Here is a 23544-nt window from a genome sequence, read left to right on the forward strand (position 1 = left end):
CCCCCCCTCTCCTGCCTCCCAGACCCCCGGCACCAAATCCTTAACTCCCTCTCCTCTGGACTGCAGCGCCAGAGGTAGGGGAAAGGCCTCTGGTGGTTGGGCGATTCAAGGGTGGCATCACAAATATCTACAGGGACATCGCTGGGTGTTCCTCTTCCTTAGTAAGCCAGGGGAAAGTGCATCGTTTGCTTAATTCCCTCTGGCTGGGGAGTGCGGGGAACAGATGAACCTGGACCTGCCCCAGCCAAGAACCCATGGAGAGGTGCTTCTCAATTGGCCCCAAGCTGCTGAAGTGAGTGAGGCCTGGAGTAGTCCTTTCTCCCCAGGCAGCCTGCATACTGAACCCTTTTGCTCCAGTCACACCCCAGAGCAATCATTTAAACATGTACATTTTCATTTTATTTTCCAGAAAACAATGCTGTGTAAATCTTCTAGGTGATTGTGAATGACTAATACTTTCAGTTTTAAGTTTGCTTATAGGTTGGAGATAAATTTTCTGTTTTCACTGTACAACTTTACAACTAAAAATAATGGGCGCAGATAAATAGTGCTGTTTTGCTTTCCACTCTATTCCCTTATGTATGAGAAGGAAGGAAACCTAAAAATTACATTTGAACTCACTCCAGCCATCAACAGATAGAGTATATTTTTATAATTATGTTTGAGAGAAATATGGTATAAGTTTACATTAAACACATTTGGATTTTATTTTACAAAAGAATTAATTCTGGTTAGCTTTATTTTATTTTTTAATAGTAATTTGTGCAAGCACCTCTGAGGAGCATTTGGATGGTAGGTGCTAACTGCTGACATCTGGAAGTCAGCTGTCTGCCTCTAAAATGTCTGGAAGGTTGACCACCTATCCATATATGCAGAATTGCCAATTGTTTTGGAGAAAATAAATGTAGAGGTATAAGAATGTTTTTCTTTATATAAGTTAGTGTCATTTATTTGTGCACTGATTTATACACACTATATGCTTAAAGTGTTGCATGAAAATATTATTTCATCTATTATTTAAAATGTGCTGCATAACTTTGAACCCTTTCACACTGGTGTGACTGAGCAAAATGAATAAAATGTTAACCTTATTACAAGGTATTACATACAAAATGTATTGCTAAATGAAATTAGAATCAAATTTTAAATGTTGAATGTATGTAGATTTATCTTGATGTTTATATTAATGTGTATGCATTTCTATGTATTTGTACAATAGCTAATGAATTTGAAGAAGATCTTGAGATTCTTGAAGAGGCTGCATTGCAGGTATGGCTTTGCTTTTAACATTTCAAAGGATTTCAGTGCTAACTTCCATTGTCACTTCGTTTTTGCTGATTGCAAGGGAAGAAATCTGTTTGGAAGATCTTGGGATTATCAAGGAAGCTATCCCATTATGAGCCACACGATAAAGATGCATTTGAAACCTTAAAAGAAAAGGCTCTTAAATCATGCTAGTGGGTCATAGTATTTCATTATTTATATCTCAAGTGTTCTGAGTCCAACCTGACACCTCAAAGGGGTCTAATTTTTTGAAAAAATATGCTAAGCACTTAATCTCTGAAAAATATGCCTGTCAAGTTGTCTCATTGAACACTCAAAAGCACTAGTCATTTTTGATAATGAGTTCTCCCAAGACTGATGCTTTCAAGACATTTATCCCTTGGTGAAGGAGAGCAGGCACTAGGGATGTGAAAAGTTAACCGATAAGCATCTCCCTTAGTGGGTGATACTGATTCCATTTAACCATTAAGTGGTGGGGGCTGGAGCAACTTCCTGCCTGCAGTGGGCATGGGGCTGCTCTAGTCCCGTGGGGGCCCTGCAAGAGACAGGGGCTGCTCTAGTTGTCCAGAGCAGCCCCTGTCCGCAGCAGGCCTGGGCACCCCTGCCTGTGGTAGTGGGTCTGTCCAGTCTGCCCTCGGTCGGTGAGGGGACCACTCTAGCTCAGAGGGGCTGGAGCAGCCCCATCTGCCTGCACCCGCTTTAATCAGTTAACTGGTTAAAAATAATGTTTAACCAGTTGAATGGGATTTTGCCTCCCTAGTAGGCACTCATACATCTTGTCATTCTTACATAGTTTTTAATTGCTGATTGATATAGCACAGTGATTCTTTTTAATTTTATTTGGGTGATCGGCTCTCTGTATTAAGAGGGAGATAGTCTCACTGAAAAACAGAGGTATAGTGAGGGAATCTGACCTATAAGTGATATACAGAACTTGTAAGTGAAGGAACGCCTAACATAGTGAATGCTAGTGTGAAGGGGTTAGTTTTAGAAGGTAAAATAAAAAAAGAACAAGTTAAAAATCACCTAGAAAAGTTAGATGCCTGCAAGTCACCAGGGCCTGATGAAATGCATCCTAGAATACTCAAGGAGCTGATAGAGGAGGTATCTGAGCCTCTAGCTATCATCTTTGGAAAATCATGGGAGACAGGAGAGATTCCAGAGGACTGGAAAAGGGCAAATATAGTGCCCAATCTATAAAAAGGGACATAAGAATAAGCCAGGAAACTACAGACCAGTTAGTTTAACTTCTGTGCCAGGGAAGATAATGGAGCAAGTATTTAAGGAAATCATCTGTAAACACTTGGAAAGTGGCAAGGTGATAGGGAACAGCCAGCATGGATTTGTAAAGAATAAATCATGTCAAACCAATCTGATAGCTTTCTTTGATAAGATAACGAGTCTTGTGGATAAGGGAGAAGCAGTGGATGTGGTATATTTAGACTTTAGTAAGGAGTTTGATACGGTCTCACATGATATTCTTATCAATAAACTAGGTAAATACAACTTAGATGGGGCTACTATAAGGTGGCTGCATAACTGGCTGGATAACCGTACTCAGAGAGTAGTTATTAATGGTTCACTATCCTGCTGGAAAGGCATAACAAGCGGGGTTCCGCAAGGGTCTGTTTTGGGACCGGCTCTGTTCAATATCCTCATCAACGATTTAGATATTGGTATGGAAAGTATGCTTATTAAGTGTGCAGATGATACCAAGGTGGGAGGAGTTGTGACTAATCTGCAGGATAGGGTCATAATTCAAAATGACCTGGACAAATTGGAGAAATGGTCTGATGTAAATAGGATGAAGTTTAATAAAGACAAATGCAAAGTGCTCCACTTAGGAAGGAACAATCAGTTTCATACATACAGAATGAGAAGCACATTTCTGGGAAGGAGTATGGCAGAAAGGGATCTAAGGGTTATAGTGGACCACAAGTTGAATATTAGTCACCAGTGTGATGCCGTTGCAAAGAAAGCAAACATGATTCTGGGATTGATTAACAGGTGTGTTGTGAACAAAACACGAGAAGTCATTCTTCCACTCTACTCTGTGCTGGTTAGGCCTCAATTGGAGTATTGTGTTCAGTTCTGGGCACCGAATTTCAAGAAAGATGTGGAAAAATTGGAGAGGGTCCAGAAAAGAGCAGCGAGAATGATTAAAGGTCTAGAGAACATGACCTATGAGGGAAGGCTGAAGGAATTGGGTTTGTTTAGTTTAGAAAAGAGAAGATTGAGGGGGGACATGATAGCAGTTTTCAGATATCTAAAAGGATGTCATAAGGAGGAGGGAGAAAACTTGTTTATCTTGGCCTCTGGGGATAGAACAGGAAGCAATGGGCTTAAACTGCAGCAAGGGAGCTTTAGGTTGGACATTAGGAAAAAGTTCCTAACTGTCAGGGTAGTCAGACACTGGAATAAATTGCCCAGGGAGATTGTGGAATCTCCATCTCTGGAGATATTTAAGAGTAGATTAGATAAATGTCTATCAGGGATGGTCTAGACAGTATTTGGCCCTGCAATGAGGGCAGGGGGCTGGACTCGATGACCTCTCGAGGTCTCTTCCAGTCCTAATATTCTATGATTCTATCATATGTGAACCTGACAAGTCAACAATGAGTCCAAATTATCATTTGAAAGTCATTAGATCCATTGTGCTCTCTTGGTTTATTTTGGGTATGTGTACATGTCAGGGCTGTTCCCTACTCTGGCATTCTGAGTGCAGAAGAGTGGGGTCCACAAGAGAGCTTCAGAACCTTACCTCTACAGGTACTGGTTACAAAAATAACTTCCCCTCAGAATCATAATATACAGTCTTTGGGGAACTGCTGCCACCATCAAGTGCTTTTTCCCTACAACCGGGGGTGAACACTTGAAATCACCCCAGGCGTGCCCCAAAAGAGCTTGCAAAGAAAGAAAAGAGAAAAACAAGCTGCAGTCTCTGGTATCTGACCCCTCAGTCAGAGGCATGCAGATACACAGACAAACCTTCCCAGACACAAGAATCAAAGTGATTTTTATTACAAAACAAAAAATATACTTGATAAAGCATAATTGGTTGCTAGATGTTACAGAGCAACTGAGGAAACTGAATTAAAACAGAAAAAAATGGCAGAATGCTTAGATGGTAAAAGGGGAGGAGAAACATAGTATCACAGAGTAGTTCAAACTAAACCACAAAATAAAGAAAAATCACCCTGAACATGACTGGATTCACATTTCCCTGGTACTCATTTCTAATTTTCTCTTTGTTCAGTCCACTACCATGACCTGAATTCTGTGGGGGACATGGTAATCCTGCCTTAGTTTAAATCATTCTGTCTGTCTCTCAATTCCTGGTTTAACTCTCCCACACAAAGAAAGCAGGCAGGGAACCTATATCCAATTCAAATTTCAACCCTTTGTTTCAATTGGTTGTTTGGTAGCTACCTGAGCTTAAGCCCTTAGTCACCGGATTCTGGTCAGCACTGCTCCTGTTCATGACAGTATACTTCAATTAAATGCCTATGGCTGGCCTGTGTCAGTCAATTTGGGCTTGCAGAGCTTTCTTGGGCTAAAGCTGAGTTCTGGGATCCTCCTCCCCCTCCCACCATCTCCCGGTTGTCAGTTCCCATAGCCTGGGTTTTAGCCTTAGTCTGGGTGTGTCTACACCTCAATTAAACACCCAATCCCTGTGAGTCCATGTCAAGTGACGCAACAGTCCCTGCCGCTTCCAAATTTAAAGTGGACGAGGAGCTAGTGCAATAGGGTTTAATGCCATTTAGGGGGCCTTGAATCTTCCTCAGCCACTAGGATGGTAAATCGAGGAAGAAGAAACAGTGCTGCAATGTAGATGGCCAACCTTTGTGGTTAGTGTAGGGCCAGGGGCTCATGCAAGCTGGGGTTCTGAATTAGGAGATAAAGAAGCAAGAGTCAGATAACAAGAATCTCATAGACTCATAGACTTTAAGGTCATTATGATCATCTAGTCTGACCCCCTGCACAATGCAGGCCACAGAATCTAACCTACCCTCTCCTAAATCATGTTGAATCAGGAAGTCAATGCCAGGGGACAGTTGCAGATAGCAGAGATAGCAGCACATGAGCTTTCTTAAAGTCCAATTGTATAGATGATTACTTCCTCCTTCCAATTTAAGTATGGTAAGCAATAGCATTGGCTCCATGCACCTTACTGACTGAGCCGAGCTGATTAATCACCTGTGAAGCTTTGCTGCCCTGCAGCTTTGCGGGAACATTGGTGAGAAGGCCAATCAGGAGCTCCATTGTTTTACTAGTTGGCTCCCAGGTTTGGAACCTTATATAGGAGCTTTGCTTCAAAGAGTTCCAGTTACAGCTGCTGCCTGTGAGCAGTCAAGTGGCAATTTAGAACGTGCTGCCCCCCAGGATCATGAGACTGTACCTTGGCTGCAGCGTATATTTTCGGTCCTTCTTTGAATGGTTTTTGTGTGCATGTGTGCTAATTAAAGGAGAGAAAGAACCTGTATTTTCACGGTGCTGGTGATTGGTGTGCAATAGCTCTCTGGCGCTCCACTGCTCTGAGAGCTTTTCTCAGTCATTCGCACAAAGGGGAGTACAGTTGAACTGGGTGCTTTTGGTACTATTCAGACTCTCATCTTTTTCCTCTGCCCCTCTCCCTCTCTGCATGGGAGGAATGAAGAGAACAGTTAAAGGACAAGGAGTTCACATGGAAGTAGGTAAGCCACTTTCAGAGGTGAAGCATTACGTCCAGGGCAATTCTCTGGCCTGTCCAGCTTCTCTCTTCTCTTTAGAAGGGATCCATTATTTTATACCCTATCAAAAAATAAGTTCTTCTTTGAGTGCTTGCTCAAATGTATTCCATTGAAGTATGTGTGCACTGCGTGCATGGCTGCTGGAAGGTTTTTACTCTAGCTACTACCCATTGGGTCGGCTGTGGAGCCCCCTGAAGTGGCAATGCTGTGGTGCACTATATATGACCCTGCCAACCCAAGCACACCTCAGTTCCTTTTTGTCGCCAGAGAGAGCTATTGGAATTTGTGACTCGCTTGCTTTGCAAGTGTCTCATCCACCTCTTTGTTGTGTAAATAGCTAGATTAGTAGTTAACTTAGTGTTAAGAGTTAGCAGCAGGAGGTGAAGAGGTGTATGGGATATGTCAAAGTCCCAGGGCTTCAAACCCTGCAGGTCTTGCCTTAGATCTTTGCCTATGAGCGACCCCCATAACTCTTGTCTCTGGGAAAGCCACCAAATTGACAAATGCAAGATCTTCAGGGCCTTCAAACCACATACTAGAAAGAAGCATGACTTTCACTTGAAGCAGTTACTCATGGAATTTGTTCTGCAACCTCATACACAAGATCTGGCACAAAGTGCTTCAGTTTGGAGCATACCTCCTTTCCCTCTGGGACTGGCACCGTAAAAGGGGGCCCTCTCGGCACTGTTGCTCCTCTGAGGACTCCACTCACCGCCATTCTCACTCCCTGGCCGGGCCTTCCAAACTGCCCAAGGTTTTTTTTCATCATTAGTGTGCCCGACATCACGAACTCCCTCTGCACCTCTGGTGCTGGTGGCCCCTGAAGGCTCCTGGACTTGCAATATTGATCTGCCATGCCCTTCCTGTGTACTGAAGCCCCATCTTCTTGGACTCTCTGATCCACAGTGCCAGTCCCACACACTGATCAACATCCGCTTGGACTCTCTGAGCCATGAACCTTCGGTGAGGCCCCCTCCTCTATACCATACGCCTTCAAGGCCGCGTAGGACCTCATTGAGGTGACACGACACAGTCCCCTTTGAGGGACAATGACTCCACTTGGCACCAGCCTTCATTGGGGGGAGGGGAGGCTGGTCATGATGGGCCTTCCAATTTCGGACCCAAGAGCTCCTCACTTGAAGTCTCAGCGCCACTCAAAATCCTAGTTTGGTCACCTCCAGTCTGACTTGTGTTGTTGATGGCACTCGCGCACCACTCTCACAGTTGGTCCCATTGGATCTGTTTCTGCTCGAGAACTACTTTAGAGAGTTGACCTTGGTTGGCTTCAGGGTCTTCGCATTGCTTTGTTTCTGTGACTGGCACCAAGAGGCCTTGCAGTGCTGGGGGTCCTGATACCACTCGAGTCTGCCTCTTCTGGGCATCAACAATGTTCTTCTTTGTCTGAATACCATTCTCTAGTGCAGAGGGGTGGTTCTTAACATCACAACAAGGTCCAGCACGCTCGTTTGGAGTATGGACCCTGGTCTCGTTGCCGCTCTTTGGAGCGTACATCTTTGGCTTAGTACCGGTCTTCAACATGGTATTCCCAGCACCAGTTCTTCTCCCCACACCAGTCCCGCTCTCATAGGGTTCCACCTGATTGCATCTGGCACTGTTCACAGTCCTGCCAGTGGTCATCTCCATGCCTCTTGCTACTATCGGTGCAGCTTGGTACTGTTCCACTGTAGCAGTCTTGCTCATGCTCACCCTTGCCTTCCTAGAGAGGAGCCTCTGTGCCTTCAGACTACTCAACACCTGCATGTTCTCATCCACCCAAAGGCATGGGTATCCAGCAGTCACCACCTCAGTGGCAATTTGGGACCTCGTGGGTGTCCCAGTCCAGGATCCCTATGGCAACAGCCAGCCCCCTTCCGCCTCCAGACCAGAAACCATCTGTGACAGCGCCTCTTGAGGACCAGCTAGGTAACATACCCCAGCAGGACTAGTAGGGAACCCACAGTCATTGAGGCCTCTCCTGGTGTCATCCTTGAGTTCTTCTCCTGATTCTGGCTCGGGGCCCTCTCTTGTGGGCTACAGGGCATTGCAGGATCTCCTCTGCCAAAGTAGCCATTAGCCTTACCTTCCCAGTGGAGGAGGAGGTGGAGCTGGACAATTGGATGGTGGACATTCTGGCTCCTAAGACCTTTTTCCGGGTGGTCCTACCCTTTAACAAGACTATTGGTCTCAGAAAAATCTGTCTGGCAGGTCCCCAACAGGGTGAAACGGAAGTACTTTGTCCTGGTCAAGGGGTTTGAATATCTTTTTCACCCCATCCCTCTCACCATGCTCCCTGGTCATGGAAGTGGTGAATGAAAATGAGCATCAGGGTCATCCACGGACACTAAACAACTTGACTTGGTCTGCTCTCTGGGGGGTTTTGTTCTCTCATGGTAGTCTGGCATTCTGTACATCTTCCCTCCATTTCTGTTGGTCCACAAGGTGCTCCTCCTTCCCCGCTGTTGGAGTAGCCAGCAAGAAAGAACTGAGGTGTAGTTGGGTTGGCAGGTTCATAGTGCACCACACAAGTGCCACTCCATGGGGATTCCAAAGCCAACTCAATGGGTAGCAACTAGGATAAAAATTTTCCAGCAGTCGTGCAGCTGGTGTGTGCACCCCTCCGTTGGAATAAATATGAGCACCACATTGTGAAGAACAACAGTTACAAAGGTGAATAACCATTTTTTCTAGAAAATGGATTTTTCTCCACTTATTGTATCTCCAACCCCCTTACTTAATTTGTGTTGGGACATTTTCACTGATGCAAATAACAGAAAAGCTAATTGCAATGTTCTCCTGGAAGTAAAGAGGACTGTTCTACTGGTAGGGTCAAATCAATCCCTTCATTCTTTCAGCATTCCTCCACCAGCCTCTGAAGAGGGTTTATCTTTTGTGAGATGACACAACCTATCAAGATTTCCCTTATAGAACAGAAGATATCAGAAGAGGGTCAGTGGCAACGCCTGGTCAGTTGTACCCACTGCTTAGAGCAGGAATAAGGTCTAGTGTTTAGAGCAGCAATCAGAAAAAAGGAATTGGAGCTCAGGACCACATCTGGAGCCACAGGGTAGGTACTAGAGTCAGTGGCTGAAGCTAGAGTTAGGAACCAGAGCCTAGGGTCAGAACAAGGTTACTTGGAAGAAGACAAGGCAGGAACAAGGCTGGGAATAAGTAGGCACAGAAGCTATCCCAGCCATAGGTAAATGTTGAGAGTAATCATTGAACTGCTATACTTCTGGGTTTAAGACTCAGTCTTCTAACTTAGTCAGCCAGTGAGGCTTTGTAGTCAGTAAGGCAGTCTTACTGTCATCTAGCTTTATTAGTTGGGTTGCTTAGTGACTGACTCTGCTGTAAACCTTGCATCCACACTGGCACTGCTGAAGCCCCATATTTCTGATAGGAACAGGTCTTCCTCTTTTTCTGCAAAGAAGAGTTTTTCCATGATCACGCTTTTGTCTTTGAGTGTATGGAGATGATATCCTCCTTTCCAGCTGAAGTGGAAGCCTACCCCCAAAATGTATTTTTTTTTACCAGTGTTGCCACATGATGGAAAATATTCAATACAGGCAGTCCCCGGGTTACATGGATCTGACTTACATCGGATCCCTACTTACAAACGGGGTGAGGCAACCCCGCACTAGCTGCTTCCCCCCAGCAGACCAGGGAGACACGGAGCGGCTTTTCTCAGCAGACACCTCAGCTTGAGAATAAAGGACCGAGGGAAGTGAGGTGTGGGAGAATAAAACTGAGCTCTGGAGAAATGTTTGGCTAGAGAGTTTCCCCTACAATATGGACCAGTTCCACCTTACATACAAATTCAACTTAAGAACAAACCTACAGTCCCTATCTTGTATGTAACCCGGGGACTGCCTGTATCTAAGAGATTTGTTTAGCTGAAAAAACGTTTTTTTTCTCTTTTTTTTTTTTTTGTAAATAGGTGTGTAAATCTCACTCAGGCATCCTTGGGAAAGGGTTGTCACTATCTCACTCACCAACCATCTTGGAAGCTCTTGAAGGAAACCTGCCACTACAGATACAAAGCAACGAACAGTCATTTTTGGATGATTTCATTGCCTGTGTAACAGGATCTAGTGGTGGACGGCTTGCAAGGTGATTTGTGTGCTATATGAATGAGCTAATTGTTACTATATTTTCATTTTTAAACACTGTCACAAAATACAGAATTGAAAGTATTTCTAAGTGTTGTTTTGCTTAGGATCATGGTTTTAATTATATACTAGAATTTGAAAACTACATGTTTTAGCCCTCTTCCTTGTTCTGTTATACATTTTATAATTATGTCTTTATTGGTATCTGCATATTAAAAAGACCTTATTAATTTAGCCCTTGGATTTTTATTAACATGGTTCATTTTGAAAATATTATTGCAGACTTGTGTCTCTTCTTTCTCCTCAATTACAAGTATGGCTACAAGCCTAATACCTTTAGATTAGATTAGAATGTTTTGTGCTACCTTCTAATGATGTCTTAAATGTTTTTAACTTTGTTCTAGATGGCTTCAGCCAGATTCATATGCTGATCCTCAGAAGACATCTTTAATTCTAAACAAGGATGACATACGATGTGGTTGGCCAACTGTTATTACTGTTCAAACAAAAGACCAGTATGGAGATATTGTTCACGTTCCCAATATGAAGGTAATTGTACTTGAACTAGAATACACCTGGCAGTTTTCATCCTGTAGTAAAATTGTCAGCATTTTTGGTTGACATCTCATAGAAGACTCTTAACTATTGTAGAAAGGGGCATTCTGAAATTCAGGTGCATTCTGTGGGACTTTCCTACATCTATGTAATATAACTGTCTCTAAATTATGCTGTTAATTACGTTTGCTCAATTCCATTTTCTCCAGATTGTCATTCTACTCTATTACGTGTTTATGCAGATGGGGCTAAGAACATAATTTAGCTTGCATGATCAAAACCCACTTTCAGCATGCAAGCTAGGAAGTTAACCTTTAACAAGGTCCCTCACCAAAGGCTTTTAAAGCAAAATAAGCAGTTTTGGGATAAGAGGTAAATTCCTTTAATGGTTCAGTAACTGGCTAAAAGACTGGAAACAAAGGATATGAGTAAATGGTCAGCTTTCAGAATGTGGGGTAGATAAATGTCCCTCAAGGATCACTGTACTGGGGTCAGTGCTATTCAACTCCGAGATTATTTGGGAAAGAGGATATATAGTGATGTGGCAAAATCTACAGATGATACAAAATTATTCAAAATAGTTACATCCAAAGCTACCTGGGTGTTGCAAAGGGATCTCACAAAGTGAATGTTGTAAAGAGGTCTCTCAAAACTGGATGATAGGGCAACAAAGTGGGAGATGATATTCATAGTTGATAAATGCAAAGTACAGGTTGGACCTCTAAAATCTGGGACTCTGTGGTCTGGCAACATCCGGCAGGACCAGGATACAGCTGTGCCAGAGGGCCCTAGTTGGCCAGGTTCAGAAGTGCAGCCTGGGATGGGCTGGCAGTGCGGAGCGCAGCCTCAGTCAGGGTTGGCAGAGGGGAGCATAGCCCCAGCCAGATCTAGAGGCAGCAGGGTTGGCAGGCAAGAGCACAGTCCTGACTGGGGATGGTGGCAGGGAGCAGGGCTGGAGTCAATGGGGCCAGCAGCTGGGGATGTAGCCTGGGCCAGTGTCATGGAGGGCTCAGCGCTGGCTGGAGCTGGAGGCAGTGGAGTAGGCAGCACGGAGTGGAGTGCAGCCCCAACCAGGAACAGAGCCTGACCTCCCCATGTCCGGCAAACTACATGTTTCGGGACCTCTCAGGTCTCAAGGGTACTGGACAAGGGAGGTTCGACCTGTAATACACATTTGAAAACATACTCTCAACTTAATCATACAAAATGATGATGTCTAAATTAGCTGTTATCATTCAAGAAAACTATTTTGGAGTCACTGTCGATAGTTGTCTAAAAATATCAGCTCAATGTGCAGCACCAGTCAAAAAGTTGGTAGAATGATAGAAAACATTAATAAAAGGATAGGTAAGATTATAGTAAATGTCATCATGCCACTATGTGTGTCATGGTATGCCCACATCATGAATACTGTGTGCAGTTCTGGTCTCCCCATCTCAAAGAACATGTATTAGAAATGGAAACAATAGAAAAGCAACAAAGATGATTAAGGGTATGGACCAATTGCCATATGGGGCGAGATCAAAAAGACTGGGACTGTTCAGCTTGAAAAAGAGACAATTAAGGGTAAGGAATTACGATGACAGTCTATAAAATCATGAAATGTGTGGAGAAAATGACTAAGGAAGTGTTATTTGCTTCTCTACATAACACAAGAATCAGACATCAACCAATGCAATTAATAGGCATCAGATTTAAAACAAAATGGAAGTACTTAACACAATGCACATTCAACCTGTGAGATAATCATTGCCAAGGGATTTTGTGAAGGCCAAAACTATACCTGGATTTAGATAAATTCATGCAAGCTATCCAGAGCTATTAGCCAACTTGGTCAGAGATGCAATCTGTGGACTTCTCAAGGTGTCCTAGAGTCTCTGACAGCTTGATTCTGAGACTGTAAGACAGGATGAATCATGTGATGATCACCATTCTTATGTACATATATTTTTAAAACATTATTTTACATATGAAGTGAATATATGAGATATAATAATATATGCCCTGTGAGGCATGAGCACGCCTTTTTTAGAGTTGCTTTTGAGAATAGATGCACACTTTAACTAGAGGTTGCAATATTCAGAGACTTTATAATCTCTCAAATTAAGTTGAGAAAGTAACTAACAGGGTTATTTTCCACGCTATTCAATTAATCATTGGCCTTTGTAGCACCATAAAACTTGGAATATGAACTTGCATGTGGCAGCAGCATTTGCAACCTAATTCTTCCCAGTATTCCTACGAAAGGGAGTTAAAGAAATCATATAATTATTAATATTTCCCTAAGTGTAACAGAACTATTCAGAGGAATTCAAAATTAAGAAAAAAAAATTGAATTTGGGTTTCACCTACATTTTAAGATCCAAAGTGACATCAGGACAAGTACAGATGTTTTCAGGACTTTTATGTACTTAGGAAATAAAGTCATTTGGGAGCTAGGAATGTAAAATCCCAGTTAAACAGTTAACTACAGGCCAGGAGCTGTTCCAGCACCAACGGCTGCTCCCACCACACCTGACCCAGGTCACCATGACACAGGCAAGGGGTCTGCTTTGGTCAGGCTGGGCCCACTGCAATATGCCAAGGGCAGGGATCTGTTCCATCCGTGCTGGCATTCCCCTGCCTGCAGCATGGTGCAGTGGGCCCGGCCAGGCTGAAGCATCTCTTTCCTGGATAGACTGCCAGTTAACCAGTTATCAGTAAACATTACCTGGTAAGGGTGATGGTTACTGGGTAACTGGCTACTCATTAACATCCCTATTGGGGACACTGGTAGTGGGAGCGTTAAGGTGAGATTCTAAGTTGTTTAAAAAATTATGAAAATAGAAATGAGGGACAAAACCAATTGAATTTTTTAATAATCTTTTCACCTCTTACTTCATTTTGGCAGGTGGAGGTCAAGGCGATTCCTGTTTCCCAGAAAAAAACCTCTTTGCAACAAGAACAACTGAAAAAACTCCAGCGGATACCAGGCAGTCCTACAGCACCCACTTCCTCTGGCACTGATATGACCTTTGGAGGACACCCTTCACCAAAACTTGATGCTTCTTATGAACCTATGATAGTAAAAGAAGCACGCTACATTGCTATTACAATGATGAAGGTAAATTATTGACATTGTAACAATGCTGTTATAAAATACTATTCTCTAAGTGAAAAAGAAAGAAACTATACAAGTGAATGGATAGTTCTTTTTCAGAATGACCCTGAGGGTGCTCCACCTTAGGTGTTTGGGCACCGTAGCACGTCCAGCCAGAAGATTTCAATAGGAGTGCTAATGACAGGTAGTTCGTGCATGCACAGCACACTCCACATGCTGGGCAGCTAATGCATATGTGTGGGCTACGATCCCTTCAGTTCCTTCTCTTCTGGCGTCAGTCAGAACCCTCAGTGTGTTCTCTATTGAGCTCCACTGGCAGTTAGGTAGCCCTTTTACCATAGATTTTAGTCAGCGTTAGCCCTAAAATCGCCTTCCTTTCATTCTAAAGGAGAAAAAAAAGAAAAAAAAATCTTTTTGTGATCAGCTGCGGAGCCACAGGTAAGCAGAGGCTCCCTGCCTCCTGCTTTCCCCTTGCAGGGCTTGCTGCACAGGGGCCCTCCCCTCCACATATATTGATTTTTGTTTTAATCTGAGGAAAAAATGTTCCACAGAAACCTCCTCAGAACCCCCACTTTCTGCCTCTTCCCCCCCAGGCGTATACCAAAGCGGCCTGAGTTCAAGCGCCATATATTTGCCGCTTGTATATTTCATGCCCAGGGAAAGCACCATGTGTGATATAGTGTACTTAGCAGAGAGACCTGACAGCCGGAGCACACAAAGTGAGAGAGCTAAAACTGAAATCTATCTCGCCTGAACAGTACTTTGACCAGTCTTAGAGCCTGGTCCCCCTTCATCCTCGCTTAAACCCTCACAGCAGCGATGTCAGAGAAGGCAGCTTCAGTTGCATCAGTTGCAAGCTCTGCAACCTCTCTAAACAATCTAAGAGGACACATGCAGATGCTTACAGGGAATCCCCTTCACCCAAGAAAGGGTGATTCCACAAATCAAAGCCCGTTCTCGTCCCTGTGGGGGCTCCAGGCAAGAGCTTGCGGGGGCTGCGATCACCCCCTGCACCCCGAGGATCCCAGAACCTGGCTACAATGCCGTAACAGGCTAATAAGCCTAAGCCCCCTGTGGCACAAAACCCAGGCAAACCTGCTACCATTGGCTTGGCCAACTCTGTGCTGCGTTATAGATAAAATTCCCCAAAGCGCCATGCTTAACTCCATCTGCATGTGCGCCTTCCCCGGTATCGGGCAAGTCAAAAGGCACACAGGCGCAGTACCTCCTGCTACCTATGCCTCAAACTTATTCTTTTACATCTGCAAACCAACTAAAAGTTACCTCAGTAACCACAACTCTCCTTTTCGATACTGACGCCTCCCGGCACTAGCCAGGATCTCTCCAGCAAATATAACAGCTTCTGCACCTCTTTTATCTAGCAAGGAGGAAGCCGTGTCTCTCTCAAACGCCCAACCAATGGCTACCACCTTTTATACCCGTGCCTCCCACTTGACCCTACTGGGACCCCTGGGCATCTTTCAGAACACACCAGCAGCAGCAATACCATCAGGCTGCTCAGGTTCACTCAAGACCCGCATCGGTGACCTCCCTAGATGTGTCTGGGGATCAAACCGATTCAGCAATGATGACTCGAAAGATTCATCTCACCCACTAACTCAGTTGTCGCCCTCCCCTCCGGAGGATGCCCTCATGCCACGACCTCCTTCAGCAGGCGATGATTCCATAGCTTTTCAGGACCTCTTTAAAAGGGTGACTGATGTATTAGAAATTACGTTAACAACATAGCCTGATACCCAACATAAGCTCACCAGCATCCTACACAACATACCAGTGGTTAAATTAGCGCTACCCATGGATCCTGCCTTCATGGATCCCACTAAATAACTGTGGCAAACACCCGCCACCATATCCCCAATAGGTAAAAAGGCATATACAAAATATTATGTCTCCTTGCCAATTCCCTCGTAGTTGACACTGCCAACCAGAGGGCCAAATATACCTTACCAAAATCCACTCCCCCTGATAAGCTGTGAAAGCGACTTGACCTTATGGGCAGAAAAGCCTACTCTTCTGCCTCCCTCCAGCTACGCATCTCGAACTACACGGCTATCCTGGCACAATAAACACATCACATCTTCAAGCAGATATCCATTTTTATTCAGTATCTTCCAGAACAGAAAAGGAAACATTTTAAAGCCAACACAAATGAAGGCCCCTAATAGCCAGGACAGCCGTACAGGCCGCCTTGACTCCACTGACACTGCCGCTCGTTCCCTTGCAGCCGCAGTCATGATGAGGAGAGCATCCTGGGCTCCACATATCTGACTTCCCAAAGAAAGTCCAGACAAGGGTGGAACACCTCCTATTTGAGAGCCCAAAGCTCATTGCGGAATCTACCGACACTTCACTGCACTTCCTGAAAGGTTCCAGACCTACTTTTCGCATGCTGGGCATTCAGGTTCCTATGTCAAAACGAAAACAAAACAAAGACTATACACAGAGATACAGACCTGCCTTCTTTACTCAATCAGAGGCAGTAAGACTAGAGAAAGCGACAGCACCAGGGAAGAAGGCAGCAGTCCGCCGACCAGTCCGCCCCGTCCCAGCCCTCTAATAATAGACAAATGTTTTGAAGCTCAGGTGGGGAGTTGTCAAACTTGTACGTCCCCTCCTGTCCTTCATGGTACACCAATATCCACAAAATGCCTAGCACTGTTTTATCATCACTGGTGCCTCATAACATCTGACAAGTGGATGTTTGACGACATAAAGAATGGATACTGCATATCATTTCTGTCCTTTCCAAAACCCCAACCACCCACCCAGTCCCTCTTCAGGGACCCATCTCACGAGTCTATCCTATGCCAAGAAATGAACCACCTGCTCTCCATCAAAGCAGTGGAACATGTTCACCCCCAGTAGCACAACACTGGCTTCTATTCCCAGTATTTCCTCATGGAAAAGAAGTCAGGGGGACAGAAGGCCATCTTAGATCTCAGAGGCCTCAACAGGCATGTCCTTTATCAACACTTTCATATGGTCACCCTGTCCACCATCATCCCGTCCCTTCACAAAGACGACTGGTTGGTGACTCTCGACCTCCAAGATGTGTATTTCCATGTGCCTATCCACCCCGCACACAGGAAATCTCAGATTTACCGTGGGTGCACACCACTTCCGGTACATGGTACTCCCCTTCAGCCTTTCCTTCTATTCTCTAAGGTACTGACAGTAGTCACAGCTCATCTGCGCAGGCAGGGAGTGTCCTTCTTCCTTTATCTGAATGACTGCCTTATAAGGGCCAACACCCTTCAAGAAACACAAAACTCAGTTAATACCACCATGGAACTCTTTTGATCCCCCCAGATAAACCTCTCAAAATTCAACCAACCCAGGTGCTAGAGTTCATAGGGGCCCAATTAGATTTCACCACCGCCACTGCATCTCTGCTCCATCACAGATTCCTAGCCATACAGGAGCTCATCCAACACATTGCACAGCTCCCCAACTACCCACCAGAGCATGTCTCTAGCTCTTAGGCCACATGGCAGCAGCCATCACTGTAGTCCCTCATGCCAGATTACACATGAGGCCACTACAACACTGGCACAGCACAGTATGCAGACCAAGAAGACACAGCATCCTCAAGCTGGTCTCGGCACCAATCACCATCAAAAACTCACTCTATTGGTTGTCAAATGCACAAAATATGTGCACTGGGGTCCCCTTCCAAAAATGAGACATGGTGTTTTTCCCACGGCTCCCGTAACTCCTCACCCAGCACTGCGATCACCTCAGTCACCCACACCTCTGTACTTTCCAGCTCCAGGTGTGTTTTCTCAGTGGCTCACTCTGCTAAAACATACATATCAAGTCCAAGAAATTCTCCTCAACATCCGCAGAACATCCACTTGGAAATCTCACTCAACACACTGCACAGCTCGCTAACAAATGGCAACACTTCTCTGTTTGGTCCCAAAAAAACAACCTTGACACGGCCTCAGCTCCACTACCTGCGGTCCTGCAATAAGTCATGGAGCTTAAGAACACAGGCCTTTCCCTAAACTCCCTTAAAGTCCATCTCACTGCAGTCACAGTTCTTCACCAACCAGTAGACGATACATCGGTGTTCACATACCCTATAACTAAAGGGGTTGTCAAAGACCTGCCCATCAAACCACCAGTCCCCGCCTGGAATCTCAATCATAGAATCATAGATCTGAAAGGGACCTCGAGAGGTCATAGAGTCCAGTCTCCTGCTCTCACGGCAGGACCCAGTACCATCTAGACTGGTGTTTCTCAATTTTATTTGGCCATAGAACCCTTTTTAAAAAAAACAAAAACCCACTGGGGAAAAGTTAACCAAAAAAAGGTGGAAAAACTGTCAAGCAAAAAAAGCCCAAACAAATGCCAGTCTGCGTCTCAGATCACGGGATCCCCTTGAAAATGGCGGCCCCGGGCGACCACGCAGCTTGCCCATCCCTCAGGCTGGCTCTGGGGGAAAGTGGGTGTGATCAGGTTCTCATGAAACCCCTCTTTTCACTTTGTGGAACCCCGGGGTTCCGTGGAGCACTATTTGGAAAACACTTATCTAGACCATCCCTGTTAGACGAAACAAAAGACAGAACTATGTAGCACTTTAAAGACTAACAAGATGGTTTATTAGGTGATGAGCTTTCGTGGGCCAGACCCACTTCCTGAGATCAATATGTGGAAGAAAATCGGCACAACCATATATATCAGAGAGATACAATCAAAAAAAATGAACGCATGTGAAATTGACAAATCAAATTTTAGAACAGAGTTGGAGTGAGGGGGGAAGGTAAGTTTCTGTGAGGAAATGACATAGGGGTGATAATAGGGGAACTTTCTGTGAGGTAATGACATTAGGGGTGATAATTGGGGAAGCTATCTTTGTAATGGGTGAGATAATTAGCGTCTTTGTTTAAACCCATACATAAAGTGTCAAATTTAAGCATGAATGACAATTCTGAAGCTTCTGAAGAATCCCAGAATCATACTGCTGACTCATATTTAGCTTGTGGTCCACTATGACCCCTAGATCCCTTTTTGCAGTACTCCTCCCTAGACAGTCACTGCCCATTCTGTATGTGTGAAACTGATTGTTCCTTCCTAAGTGTGGAGTACTTTGCATTTGTCCTTATTAAACTTCATCCTATTTAAACTTCAGACCATTTCTTCAATTTGTCCAGGTCATTTTGAATTATGACACTATCCTGCAGATTAGTCGCAACCCCTCCCACCTTGGTATCATCTGCAAACTTAATAAGCGTACTTTCCATACCAATATCTAAATCGTTGATGAAGATATTGAACAGAGCCTGTCCCAAAACAGACCCCTGCGGAGCCCCACTTGTTATGCCTTTCCAGCAGGATTGTGAACCATTAATAACTACTCTCTGAGAACAGTTATCCAGCCAGTTATGCACTCACCTTATAGTAACCCCGTCTTGGTTGTATTTGTCTAGTTTATTGATAAGAATACCATGAGAGACCATATTAAATGCCTTAATAAAGTCTAGATATACCACGTTCGCTGCTTCTCCCTTATCCACAAGACTCATTTTCCTATCAAAGAAATTAGTTTGACATGATTTTTTCTTTACAAATCCATGCTGGCTATTACCTATAACATTATCTTCCAGGTGTTTGCAGATGAGTTCCTTAATTACTTACTCCATTATCTTTTCTGGCACAGAAGTTAAACTCACTGGTCTGTAGTTTCCTGGATGGTTTTTATTTCCCTTTTAATAGAGGGAAATATTTGGCCCTTTTCCAGTCTTCTGGAATCTCTCTCATCTTCCATGATTTTTCCAAAGATGTTAGCTAAAGGTTCGGATATGTTTTGTATCGGCTCCTTGAGTATTCTAGGATGCATTTCTTCAGGCCCTGGTGACTTGCAGACATCTAACTTTTCTAAGTGATTTTTAACTTGTTCTTTTTTTATTTTAGCTTCTAAACCTACCCCCTTCCCACTAGCATTCACTATGTTAGGCATTCCTTCATTACACTTCTCGGTGAAGATTGAAACAGAGAAGTCATTAAGCCTCTCTGCTGTTTCCAAGTTTCCTGTTACTGTTTCTCCCTCCTCACTGAGCAGTGGGCCTACCCTGTCCTTTGTGGTCCTCTTGCTTCTAATATATTTATAGACTGTCGTCTTGTTTCCCTTTATGTCTGTAGCTAATTTGAGCTCATTTTGTGCCTTTGCCTATTATAATCTTGCCGCTGCATACCTGTATTGTTTGCCTATATTCATCCTTTGTAATTTGTCCTAGTTTCCACTTTTTATAAGACTCCCTTTTTATTTCTAGATCATGGTGACACCAAAGTGGTCTTTTGGTATACTTTCTATCTTTCCTGCACAGCTGAATAGCTTGCTTTTGGGCCCTTAATAGTGTCCCTTTGAAAAACTGCCAACTCTCTTTACCTATAAGCTTACCTATCAGCTCCCTGAGTTTACCAAAATCTGCCTTCGTGAAATCCATTGTACCCATTTTGCTGTTCTCCCTTCTACCATTCCTTAAAATCATGAACTCTGATTTCACCCAAGCTGTCTTCCACTTCCAAATTCTGAATCCGTTCCTCCCTATTTGTTAAAATCAAATCTAGAACAGCTTCTCCCCAGTAGCTTTTTTCAACCTTCTGAAATAAAAATTGTCTTCAATGCAGTCCAGAAACTTATTGGATAGTCTGTGCCCTGCTGTGTTAGTTTCCCAACATATGTCTGGATAGTCGAAGTCCCCCATCAGCACCAAATCCTGTGCTTTGGTTGATTTTGTTAGTTGTTTAAAAAAGCCTCATCCACCTCTTCCACCTGGGTAGGTGGCCTGTAATAGACCCCTAGCATGACATCACCCTTGTTTTTTACCTCTTTTAACCTAACCCACAGATTCTCAGGACATCTGTCTCCTATGTCCATCTCCACCTCAATCCAAGTGTATACATTTTTAATATTTAAGACAACACCTCCTCCCTTTTTTCCCTGCCTATCCTTCTTGAGTAATCTGTACTCTTTTATAGCAATATTGCAGTCGTGTATTATCCCACCAAGTCTCTGTGATACCAATGATGTCATAGTTGTGTTTGTTTATTAGCACTTCAAGTTCTTCCTGCTTATTATTACCCATACTTCTTGCATTTGTGTATAGGCATCTAAGATACTGATTTGATCTTGCCTCCCAGTTCTGCCTTGTTCCTCCTTTTTCTCTGCTATTATCTTGTTCTTAGGGCCCTAACAAAAAGCCCTTTGACCGATGGCAATATGCTTGTTGCTCCACCTCTTCATGAAGGTGGCCTTCCTTGTGGCTATAACATGCTCTAGAAGAGTTGTAGAAATCGGGAACCTCATGACGGACCCACTATTTATCATCTTCCATAAAGACAAGGTGGTACTTCGGCCTCACCCCAAGTTTATGCAGAAGGTCCCCTCTGCGTTCCATTGCAATGAACCCATCAACTTACCTATCTTCTTCCCTAAACCTCACAACAATGAGGTGCAAGCAACATTCCATACCCTCGACCTCCACTGGGCCATCGCGTTCTACATAGGTAGAACCACATACACTCGCAGAACAACAGATTATTCATTTCAACTGCTGAACCATCTCTGGGATTCCCCATTTCCTCTCAGAGACTCTCCAAATGGATAGTGAAATGCATAAGAGTGGCATGTGCAGCCTTTAGCAAAGAACTGCCGGCAGCACTTAGTGCTCACTCAACTAGAGCCATGGCCGCATCAACTGCATATATCCAGGGCATTCCCCTGTCAGATATTTGTAAATCGGCTACCTGGTTGTCTGCCCATCTTTTCATGAGCAATTACACCCTGGACAAATACCCCTCAAGGGGAAGCTTGCTCAGCCACTCCATCCTCACCACTGTCCATAAGGACACTATGCCAACTGAAGCTCCCACCTCCTTCGTAATCAGCTACGGTGGAGCACTCACAGGGACACTCCTCGAAGAAGACGAAGAGAGTATTATTATTATTACTACTCACTCTCTACAGTAATTCTGGTTATTTGAGATGGGTGTCCCTGTGGGTGCTCCACGACCCTCCCTTCTGCTTCGGAGCATAATCACGCATGCTTACTGGGGCAGAGAAGGAGCTGAAGGGATCATAGCCTGCGCATGCGCATTAGCTAACCAGCGAGTGGAGTGTGCTGTGCATGAGGGAACTACCTGTCAGTAGCACTGCTATTGAAATCTTCCAGCTGGGTGTGCTGCGGCACCCAAACACCTAAGATGGAGCATCCACAGGGACACACATCTCGAAGAACCTCAGTTACTGCAGAGGGCGAGTAATCCTCTCATCTGCAAATCTCATTTTATTCATTATACTTTCTTTTACTACTGAGGTGAGTATTCGGATTAATAAAATCATATCTAATTGCTCTTTGCACAGGTAGTGAGTTCTGTGGGGCCCAGATTCCAGGAATATTCTTGGCTTGGGGCCTAGTGCCCTCAAAGTTCAGGGCCAGATCTCTCCTCTAGCTCTCAGTGCTCCCTCCTGTGCATTTCTTGGCACCCGCATCCCCCGGGCAATTTGAAACTTCCCAGGGTTCCTGCTACCACCACTGGCTGCACATCGTGGATAGAGTGACTTCCAGTGTTAGATTGATGGGGGCTGTGTGTTCATGGAGACATCCCTGTGACTCCGTGGGAGGGTTGTTGGGAGCCATGCAGAGCAAGCAGACAGAAGGCGCTCTAGCCCCGCTGGGCTGCTGGTGTGGTGGCAGAGGCCCCTTGGCTGTTCTTTAATTGTACAAGGGCAGGGTTGGGCGATGTACCATGGGGGGAGCGCGCATGGGCAGCTGGCAGACAGAAGCAGCAGCATATGGAGATACTCTCCTCTCCCCCTGCCCCATGAGCTGCTTCCAGAGGTGGTGCCCCCAGGTGAATGCAGCACCCCCTCCCTCCATAACCTATCACACACTGCATTCCTTCCCTGAGCCTACTTCCTTGAAGCTCCCAAACTCCCTCTCAGAGCCTGCATCCCCAACCCAGAACTTGAAAGTAGACAAAAGTTTCTAATCATTAGAGGAGCAAAGTTTTGGGGAATAGCCTTCCAAGGTGAGCAGTGGTGATAAAAATTCTATCTTGTTTTGAAGAGACAAGGTAGTGGGGTAATATATTTTATAGAGCCAACTTGTTTTAGAGAGAGAGACAAGATTTCAAAGAAGAGCGCTACCAGAAATTATTCCAATTGAAGATATTACCTCTTTCACTTGGGCCTGGTCTACACTACATGGGAATGTCTAAGTAAAATATGCAACTCCTGCTTCGTAAATTACATCTTATGTCAGTTTCCATGCCGTTCACGCAGCGGGAGAGGCCTATGGTAGCAATTTCTCATAAGAAAGGGAGAAATTATTTTGTTTTTATTTTAATATTTCACAGTAGTAATATAGTAGCATTTACTGAGATTTGGTTTTGTTTTAACTGAACTTTTTTTTCCTGCATTGTAGGTGTATGAAAATTATTCATTTGAAGAATTACGCTTTGCATCACCAACACCTAAAAGGTAAAAGAGTCTTGCAGAGAATTACACGTGAACTGGTATTAAAAGTAAATATTACAAAACTTTTTAATAATAGAGTTTGGCTTATTATTCCAGCAAAGTTATTGTTATTTCTGTTTCAAACTTCAGCATTCTATGTAGGGGGAAATCTAGTACGTTTTTCTTAAAATTACCAGAATGCTTCCATAAAATCAGTCTTTTATATTTAGCTTTATTTGTTCTTCTGGAAAAAATATTCCTCACCTAAATTAAGTTTCTGAATAT

At 44.2% G+C, this 23544-nt stretch overlaps 1 protein-coding gene across 17 annotated transcripts in view; it reads left to right on the forward strand.

Moving 5' to 3' along the window:
* MYCBP2 (MYC binding protein 2) overlaps nucleotides 1-23544 on the forward strand; it is a 368898-nt gene that overhangs the window by 211863 nt on the left and 133491 nt on the right. For all 17 annotated transcript variants that reach the window (XM_075918843.1, XM_075918845.1, XM_075918849.1 and 14 more), the window contains 5 exons: nucleotides 1220-1269; nucleotides 9949-10121; nucleotides 10525-10669; nucleotides 13566-13778; nucleotides 23228-23283. In XM_075918843.1, the coding sequence (XP_075774958.1) occupies nucleotides 1220-1269; nucleotides 9949-10121; nucleotides 10525-10669; nucleotides 13566-13778; nucleotides 23228-23283 (637 nt within the window). The remainder of the gene's footprint in view (nucleotides 1-1219; nucleotides 1270-9948; nucleotides 10122-10524; nucleotides 10670-13565; nucleotides 13779-23227; nucleotides 23284-23544) is intronic.

Source organism: Pelodiscus sinensis, chromosome 1, assembly GCF_049634645.1.
Source record: "Pelodiscus sinensis isolate JC-2024 chromosome 1, ASM4963464v1, whole genome shotgun sequence".
NCBI lineage: Eukaryota > Metazoa > Chordata > Testudines > Trionychidae > Pelodiscus > Pelodiscus sinensis.